This window comes from Hibiscus syriacus, unplaced genomic scaffold (genome assembly GCF_006381635.1).
Source record: "Hibiscus syriacus cultivar Baekdansim isolate YM2019G1 unplaced genomic scaffold, ASM638163v2 tig00112400_pilon, whole genome shotgun sequence".
NCBI lineage: Eukaryota > Viridiplantae > Streptophyta > Magnoliopsida > Malvales > Malvaceae > Hibiscus > Hibiscus syriacus.
In genome coordinates, this window is record NW_024063322.1 from 126,264 (window position 1) to 135,862 (window position 9,599).

At 34.8% G+C, this 9,599-nt stretch overlaps 1 protein-coding gene across 5 annotated transcripts; it reads left to right on the plus strand.

Annotated features, from left to right (window-relative positions):
* The first annotated feature begins 5,105 nt into the window (after positions 1-5,105).
* On the plus strand, positions 5,106-9,345 carry LOC120179096 (proteasome subunit alpha type-4). 5 transcript variants are annotated; one of them, XM_039184805.1, is made up of 3 exons: positions 5,106-5,258; positions 6,351-6,355; positions 8,350-9,345. In XM_039184805.1, exon 3 carries the CDS (start codon positions 8,408-8,410, stop codon positions 9,158-9,160), a length of 753 nt encoding a protein of 250 aa, XP_039040736.1. In that variant the 5' UTR covers positions 5,106-5,258; positions 6,351-6,355; positions 8,350-8,407; the 3' UTR covers positions 9,161-9,345. The 5 variants fall into 5 exon arrangements, with proteins under 5 accessions (XP_039040736.1, XP_039040733.1, XP_039040734.1 ...); XM_039184802.1 differs by lacking the exon at positions 6,351-6,355 and adding an exon at positions 6,943-6,948 and having other exon boundaries at positions 8,384-9,345; XM_039184803.1 differs by lacking the exon at positions 6,351-6,355 and having other exon boundaries at positions 5,106-5,265; positions 8,337-9,345.
* Positions 9,346-9,599: the final 254 nt, after the last annotated feature.

A 9,599-nucleotide genomic window follows, 5' to 3' on the forward strand; every position in this document is an offset into this window, starting at 1 on the left:
AGATAACAAAATTTTTTAACGGTCCCAATATAATGAGAAACAACAAATAGAAGCAAAACTTTATGAAGTATATTTCAGTTTGACATAAGAATATTACAATTGTGTTGCATTTAATGTGCAGAATGAAGTCCCATGATATTTGAGACTAGATTAGTGGTTGAGTGTGTTGAGAATATTGACTCTGACTTTGATCATGCGCCTAAACAGACCCTCAACCCCTTCTTCAAAGTCTTGTATACTAGTCTCTGATAATTTTAGCTCATTCTGAACTTTCTCAATTTGCATCATGTCAGATTTGCTTGTTGCAAGGGATAGCAATGAAGTGTCAGCGATTTCCATTTCATTCATCTGCTATTCTCCTTCACCGGTGACTCCTTTTGTGTGCAATAGCTTTGAAACCAGCGACCACCGGTGCATGTGTGATTCTTTCTCAGGCCCGAAAGTAAAGGCCGGCAAGGATTGTAGCACATTAAGAGTGACTGCTTGCACCTCCCTCGATAGGCTAACTATGGAACCAGTCTCGTTCGAGACAGGACTTTCCTTATTGTCCGTATGCTTCAAATTCTTTAGGGCCTTCAAGATTTCCTTTTTAGCTGCCTTCTTGAAGGTCAAGTATTTTCTGACATCATTAGCAAAGCCTTTTGTAGCACTTCTCTTTCTGCGCAAGACAGATTGAAGTTCTATTGTGCATTCCTTTACTTGCAACAAGGCATCCTTGGCTGCGGCTCATAAATCTAAAGCCTGAGAGATCCATTCAACAGTCATCAACACATTCCCTCTGCTGCTCTTGGGATAAGATCTGTTGAGTGAAGGGCAGTTGAAGCAGTTTCTCAATGCAATCATGTAAATCTTGAAGTAGATGCGGACTCAGACGATGCCGATCTACTCAAATGCTCATCAACCTCTGAAGTTAAAGGGTGTGATCGAGAGGGAAAGCTATTAGAACTAGTGTGGTGACTGGTTTGGATGTTTCAAGGAACGATAGCCATCATCTCTTCTGGAAAGAAAACTCGGAAATTGTTATCTCGATTAGATCTTGAAATTTGCCTTCTTCCCTTCATGTACTCGATATATATATTCTATGAAGCAGGAGACATGAAGAATCTCACCCTTTCAAGTTGCAGTCGTGTGGTAACATGGACCTCACACTTACCTCAACAACTATCTCAGCATACTTCAAGCAATGTCTCCCTCCTAACAAGCTCTACAACTCATTACATGAAACTAATTTATGTGGCTAATATTTTTTTAATCACTTTCATTATGATTTACATGTACATGTGCATGCATTTAATGTGTTTCTTTGCGCAAGTTGATTATTAACCAAGTTGCAGGTGCACGAGAGGTGTTGACAAATTCACATTGTTTCGACTAAATAAAAAAAAGCAAATTGAATCATTTGCACGTGTGTTTATGCATCTGGTTTTAAACAACAAAACAAGGGGTATGGCAAGATCCACTCTCTTATCCTTTGCTCCATTTTCCCCTAACAAAACAGAAGAAAATATCGTGATTGACAGACTATGAAACAATCATATTTAATTTGCTTACAGCGTGTGAAATTTGTATCTACCATGTGATACTCAAAGCGTTACAATATCTTCAATGGGACAGCAGGAATCTGGACAGCTCATGTATCCATTGAAAAATCTCAGAATTCTTGAATCCTTGTTTAGCAAATGTAATAATGGAGGCTCTATAATGCAGCCTGTGAGTTAAAATGGTAGCATTTGGTAAAACTATCAGGAATCTGCAGTAAAAATATTGGCTTAAGATGCATCGATAACCATTCTTGGAAGCTAAGAAAAGAGAGAATCTGTGGAAATAAGACGGTATAATTTTTTTGCTCTAAAAGTTGTGTACATGTACATTATACTTTTATGTATAATTAGAATGCATAAGATTTCAACAGTTGAGGCTGTTCAGAACAGTGACTCTTGCTTTGATCAACCTCCTAAACAAGCTTTCAAGACCATCATCGAGATCTAGGATGCACATCTCTGAATTTTGGAGCTCATTTTGGACATTCTCAACCTGTTTCGTGTTTCCTGATTTAATCATGGAAGCAATGTAGCTTCAGCATTCACAATCTCATTTGTTTTTTGTTCTTCTTCTTCGCACATTACTCTTTTCTGGTGCATTATCTTTGAAACTAGTGACCATCAGCTCGATTTCGATTCAGCCTCTGGCCCTGAAATAAAGGACAACAAGGACTCCAGCACGCTGACAGTTACTGCTACTTGTTTCAAGGTGTTAATCAGGGCTCCGCTCTCACCATCTTTGCTGAAGGAAGAGCTGCTAGATTTGTTCTGCATATGCTTCAAGTTCTTCAAGGCCCTGCAGATTGCCTTTCTCACTGCCTTCCTAGGGGTTAAGTATTTCCTAACCTAGCAAGCCCTTCGACTCCTTGTCTTCGGCGCAAAATCGATCGAAGTTCTTGTGTGGATTCCTTTGTTTGCAACAAGGCATCTTTAGCGGTTCCGCATACATCAAGGAGCATGAGAGATCCATCCAAAAGTTGTTCAACCCATTTCCTTTGCTGCTCTTGATCTAACGCTTGTTGAGCGTGGGGCAATTGAAGCAACATATCAACAGAGTCATACAAATCTTGAAGACAGTTGAGTTGATGTCCTATAGATCACGATGTAGAGGCCAACTGAGACGCCTTCAGTCGGTTCAGATTTTCATCGACTTGTGAAGTGAAGGGGTGTTGCCTTGAAGGCAAACTGTTGGAGCGTGCATGGAAAGAAGGCTGGACATTCAAAGGAGAGGAAGCCTTTTCTTTTCTTTTCTTTTCTTTTTTTTTTAGGGAAGAAAGGCCTTTCAATTGTGCTGCAACTCAGTCCAGCTATTTGTTGTCTTCCCATTACCATCTACTGAATATATAGAAGTCACAGGCTGTGGGGAGGCAAGAGGAATCTCATTTGTGGTGCAAAAGGGGGGGCAAGATCTGCAAGCATGACTTGTATAATATAATGTTTAGCAGGAAAGCGTGTACTTGGGCTGCATTTTGTTTTTAAAAGATGGGAAGAAGATGACATATTTCTTGAAGATTCAATTGTCCCCTAACTGAAATACAGCTCAAACAATTTTCTGTAGTGCAACTCGTGTATGATCTGAATCAACCGTGTGAATGAAAAAGAGTTTTTTATATAATTTGAGCCGCAGATGACCCTTATTGCGTGAGAACTTGTGTTGGTCGATTGGGGATGGTAGGCTAGCCCGGTTTTGGTTAGATCCTCGGATTACGACCAATTCTTGGGGATGTTTGCAAATAAAAATTAAACAAAATTCTTTCAAATTTGACCCATGATGCCTCTCGAGTCAATAATATTTAGGGTGTGTTTGGTTCACGGAATATAAGATTATCAGGGAATAAGATTACTGGGAATGTTGTATTTTGTGTTTGGTTGATTTAGCAGGAATGTAAGATTATCGTGTTTGGTTAAAGGAATAAAATATTATTGAAATGTGTATTTGACAAAATTATCCTTATTATATATTTGTTTTTTTAACAAGTTGAAAAATATTTATATATTTTTAAAACAAAAATTAAATTCATAAAATTTATATATATATATTTTTTACAAAATTGAAAATATAAAAAGGTTTAATGAAAGGGTAAAATTTTATTTTAACCCCTGAACTTCATATAAAATTTTAATTATAGACATTTTTCTGTAAATATAAAATAATTTAAGGATAAATTTATAATTTAACCTTCGTAGAATTTTTATTATTCAATGACATAATAATGATATTTTTGAAAGAAAAAAATTTAAGGGCATTTTAGTCCAAAAAACGGTAATCCAACAATACATAAGGAAAGAGAAGTAATGACATTCTCGATAATATACCAAAAAAAATCTACTATTGATCATAAAACATTACCGGGAATGAGATTCCCGGCCAACCAAACATGGGAATGTGAATTCCATTCTCATGAGAATCTCACATTCCTTGATCCAAACACCCCCTTAACGTGTCAATAAAAAAGAGTCAAAGGACAGTCTCGTGTGGTAGTATAGTTACTAGGTCAGTCAATTAATGTGTAATATCATCATTTCGCGTTAATGATGATTAATAGTGATCTATTTGTTACAAACTGAGAATATTAGTGACTGATTTATTGTATATCAATAATGTTAATATAGATTTGTTACTTTTGAAATTTCAATGAAAAACAAAATTTTTTTAAACATTAATCATTGTTTATATGATTTATCTAAAATTTTTATTTTAAATTCAATTAATTTTATTTTTAAATTATTTTAATTTGAAATTATTTTTCTTTAAAAAAATAAATCCTGTAAAACTAAATCAAAACCTAATCTCATATTCCTCCCTTAAGTTGACGGGGGGCTTATTCAAAGGGTCAAATTTTAATTTAAATATTAGGGGTATTTGATTCAGGGTATCTCACATTATCCTGAGAATGAAATGTCATTCCCTCGTTTGGTTAGCAAATATTTCTAACCCTCGGTAATAAGTTATTCCTAACAGTGGTATTTTGGGTATATTATCGGGAATGTAATTACTCTCATTCCCTTAAGTATTGTTATATTCCCAGCGTTTTGGACTAAAATGTCCTTAAATTTTTTTTCTTCAAAAATATCATTTTTTTTCGTTGAATAAAAAAAATTCTACGAAAATTAAATTGCAAAATTATCCTTAAATTATTTTAAATTTACAAAAAAAAATCATAATTAGAATTTTATATGAAGTTTAGGGGTTAAAATAAAATTTTAACATTTCATTAAATCTATTTATCTTTTTAATTTTGTAAAAAAATTATATAAATTTTATGAATTTAAAATTTTTAAAGAAAATATATAAATTAATTATAGTAAAATTATAATATAATAAGGATAATTTGGTAAAATATATATTCTAATAATCTTTTATTGCTTTAACCAAATATTGTAATCTTACATTTCTGCTAAACGAACCAAACACAAAATATAACTTTCTCATTAATCTTATTTCCACCGATAATTCTAATCTTACATTTCGTGAACCAAACGCACTGTTAAAATAATATATTAATAAAATTACTTTATTTGCAGAAAATAGTTTTGGGTTGAAGTAGCTGACCCAAATGGAGCCATTCCGCTTCTACTGCAACAGTCTTGCTTGCCCTTTGCACAAGTCTCCTCGAAATAAATTCTCACCGGGCTTTCGATTTTGAAGAACAAATTCGTCTCCCAAACCTTTCCCATCTCCTGCACTACAGATCGGAAAAGCCGAAAGTGATCAAGTAAGGACGTGAGTTCGCATATCTACTTTTTCTTTGTTTAATCTTCAATTTGTTTGATTTTGTCATCCATCTTTTTTGCTTCGCTAGTATCCATTATGTAAGCTTGATTCTCTTTGGAATTTAAGGAGCCGTCTACTGAAAGGGTTCCTTCTTTGTCTTTATATCCATGGCTGCTCCGACTTAAAAAATGTGTTTGAACTCGTCTAAATTTTTGACCCGATTCATGCTTACCTGTTCCCGTTTCAGATTTAATTAATTAGTTTAATTAAGGAACAGGGGAAATTTGTAGGAGACGAGGGAGATTAAGATAATCAATTAGGATTTGAGTTTTTCATGCACGCTTTCACGTTACTTGGGGAGAATTAAGCGTTGTAAGTTTTCCTTTGGTAATGTTGTACTGTAATAAGATTGTACCTCATACAGCTTTGTTTCTTTCTTTAGGTCGTACCATGCTGATTTGTTTCCTGTGTTTTATTAATTTCTCATTATGATGTTTTAGAAAAATAAAGTATGACCACTCTATTCGATTGTAGCCTATAGAGTTGGCTACATACTTTGAGCAAAGCTCTAGTTTTGGTTTGTTACCTTCTTGTTTATACCATGCATAATTATGCTAAACTGGATAGCGAGGGTCATTGCTTTGCTCGGACACCATTAAGACTTCAAAAATTTATTATGGCGTGATAATTTAGGGAATTGTTAATTTTTTGTTTGCAGTCATGTATCCAAGGTCAATTGGTTGAAAGGGAAGTTTGTTAGATTAGCTATGCACCTTTGAGTAGCCATGATTGTCCTTGGACTAAATATTACCATCATATTGTAACCAAAAATATTAGATATTGTGTACGAGGGAGCCAGATCCTCCGAGAGTGGGAACTATCTTTCTGGAGATGATGTTGTGTCTTTTCTCCTTGATCAAGCTGTGTTACAAGTTACAACCACCTCTCAGCCTTCTCTTTTATTTTTTCCCCTCCAAAAAAAATGCATATCATATTTTGTCTTGTAAAAAATACCTGATTAAAAGCTAAAATATTTGATTTATTCTCATCTCTCTCTCTCTCTTCATCTGTGTGTGTGTGCATTTTAGTTGCAAATTCAGTTAGTAACTATTATATTTTCCAAATTTGCCGCTAAACTCTTTAGGTGAAACAGGTCCTTTAACCATACAAATTTGGTACAATTAGCCTTGAAACTTTTTAACTAAATTGACCCTTGAACTTGATAAGTTGTTATAAAAGGTTTAGAGGCCATGGGCGGCACCATGTAGAGTAATGGATTTCTCAAAGATATGTATTTTGAGCTTAAAAGTGTATTATTCTTTGTAAAAACACTTGTGAGCATTAGTTGTTTTATTTGCTGAAGTGTTTAGTTGGGTGAGTGCTTAAGTTTACAAACATTAAATCTTTGTGAGGATTGTTTTCAGTTTGCTAATTTGTATTTTCTATTTGGGAGGGTTCTTAAGGTTTTGGGGTGTAAACTTTGAGAGATTGTTGTAACTTGTAAGGTTACATCTTATCCTCAAAGATAAGCAAATCTAGTAGATTTGAGAAAAATCTTAATGTCGGTAGCTAAGATAATGGATGTGGATTTGGTTTAGAAGTCAAACCACTCTAAATCATTGTGCAAATTATTTTTTGTATTTCTTCCTCAAATTTTAAAAGAGTCAATCCCCCCATCTTGACATTATTCAATTTATCGGTCGAGCTAACAATTTTAATTTTTCCCCTTCATAATTGAAACAAACCTAAATACAAGTTTCAGTGATCTCCATTCACAGGTTTTCATTTGTTGTTGTGCAATACCATCCACTTAGGGTGCGACTATGTAGGGTATTTGGAGGAGAGATTTCATTTAGATCAAGGTTTTTGAAAGCGTGGTTAATTTTAGTTCAAAATATTATCCTACCCTTCATCTTGACATAAAGGAACAGAAGTTGGTGCATGTACTTGATATCATGTGAACTAATTAACATTTGTACTAGGATTTTGTCATTTACTGGGTCTAGCAAATGAAAAAAACTGCTAGTAGGAAGCTATGATACTGACTTAAGAGTGAATAAGCATGCCTTTTAGCAAGGTGGATACAAATTGCCTTGGGGCCTTGGAAAAGAGTTACATATGATTAATACTAGTATTATGTTACGGCCAAAGTCATCATTTACTGATTTTTTTAATTATACTTAAAAGATGCTAAAGTAGATTATCATTACCATGTAGACAGACTAAACCTATGATTACCTCTGTTCTTTTTTCCCCTCAAAACTACAATATTTTTTATTTTTATTAAAAAATATAGTTCATGCTTATATCCTTGTTATTTATTAAATTATAAATTACTTTTAGTATTTCAAGTTTTTGCAGAAGTTTTTATTTTAAAACGTTTTCATGGTAGTTTTTATGGGATACTTAGCAATTATTGAAATTTTAATGGAAAATAAAAAATCTGGACTTTTGAGGGATAAAAAGCCATGCTTAAACAGTTCCATGTTTTGAACATGGATTAAAGTAATGTGCTCAATGATCAAGATGAGTGAAATTTCTGGTTTAAAATTTATTGAGTTTACTTTCTGTTTCTTGGATTTGGATGAGGTGACACTCAAAAGTGCTCATCAAAACCCTGGTTGGGTGCCTTATGCTGTTAACTCTTTTGGAGTGGGGCTGGATTAACTATCCAATTCAAATTAATAGAATAGAAAGCGAACATATAATAAATATAAATTTGTTCTTAGTTGCACGGATGCATGCTACAATGCATTCCTTGTGGAATATGCATGGTAAATCATTGAGCTTCTCTCCTCTATCTTTGATGATATTCAAACATGAGTTATGCGTTCACCTTTTTCCTTCACATGCTTGAATTTTTTATGCTTGAAATAGAAACTCGGTGGTTTCATTACTGGTTTCGCTGTATGTATCTTATCTTTGTGAGAAAAGGAAATTAGCATATCTTTGATGTTATTTGCCCCTTGATAGTTGATCCTACATATTTTTCATTTGTTTTTTTTAGTAACTTTTTCTTGCATTTTCTTTATGTTATTATGCTCCTGGAATGATTTCTTTGTTGGTTTTCTGTTTAACAGTAGCATCTGAAAGGGCCTTGTTTCTCTTCCTTATTTTCTATGTTTTGTTAATTGTTGAGCTATAACAAAAGATGTCTCGGAGATATGATAGCCGCACAACAATCTTCTCCCCAGAAGGTCGTCTTTACCAAGTTGAGTATGCAATGGAGGCCATTGGAAATGCTGGCTCTGCAATCGGACTATTGTCAAAGGATGGTGTAGTCTTGGTTGGTGAAAAGAAAGTTACTTCCAAGCTTCTTCAAACCTCTACATCTACAGAGAAGATGTACAAGATTGATGATCATGTTGCTTGTGCTGTGGCGGGAATAATGTCTGATGCTAACATCCTTATCAACACTGCAAGGGTGCAAGCACAACGTTACACATTTGCTTACCAAGAACCAATGCCTGTTGAGCAGTTAGTCCAATCTCTTTGTGACACGAAGCAGGGATACACGCAGTTTGGTGGTCTCCGTCCCTTTGGTGTTTCATTTCTTTTTGCAGGATGGGACAAAAATTATGGTTTTCAACTTTACATGAGTGATCCTAGTGGAAACTACAGTGGATGGAAAGCTGCAGCTATCGGTGCCAATAACCAGGCAGCACAGTCAATGTTAAAACAAGATTACAAGGACGATATTACAAGGGAAGAAGCTGTCCAACTTGCATTGAAGGTGTTGAGTAAAACCATGGACAGCACCAGCCTTACTTGTGAGAAGCTTGAACTGGCTGAGGTTTTTCTTACACCTTCTGGGAGTGTAAAATATCAGGTCTTCTCACCCGAGTCTCTGAGTAAGTTGTTAGTCAAGCTTGGAGTGACCCAACCTGCGACTGAGGCTTCCTGAGTTAGTGTCGTTCCAACGAGTTTATCGTACTCTCTGTTATGAACTATAGAACACTTATTAAATGTTGATGTTGTTGCTGCAATCAGTTTTTCTGATGGAACATGAAGTAGTTGCTGTGGAATATGATTTTGTAACATCCCCGTTTCCTTGGCTAACTATCAGCTTAGTTATGGTATTTCAATTAACCATGGCCAAATCTAAAGTTCTGTTTTTATGATCTTACCATGCGTTGGGCATTGGTCAAATGCTTCGATTTTAGGTGTTGAAAATTGATGCTGTGTTTAGTATAACATGATCCTAGTTTCAATGTTTTAGCTTGCTGATTTGAGATTGCCATGCATGTTAGATTCCTTGCTTTAGAGAGAATGCCGTGTTTTAATATGAGCTTTTACCATGTTTGGAGAGAATGCCGTGCATTGATACAAACCTTCCATGTTTA

Coding starts and splice junctions, on each gene's coding strand:
- LOC120179096 (XM_039184803.1), top strand. CDS start 8,408: ATGTCTCGGAGATATGATAGCCGCACAACAATCTTCTCCCCAGAAGGT.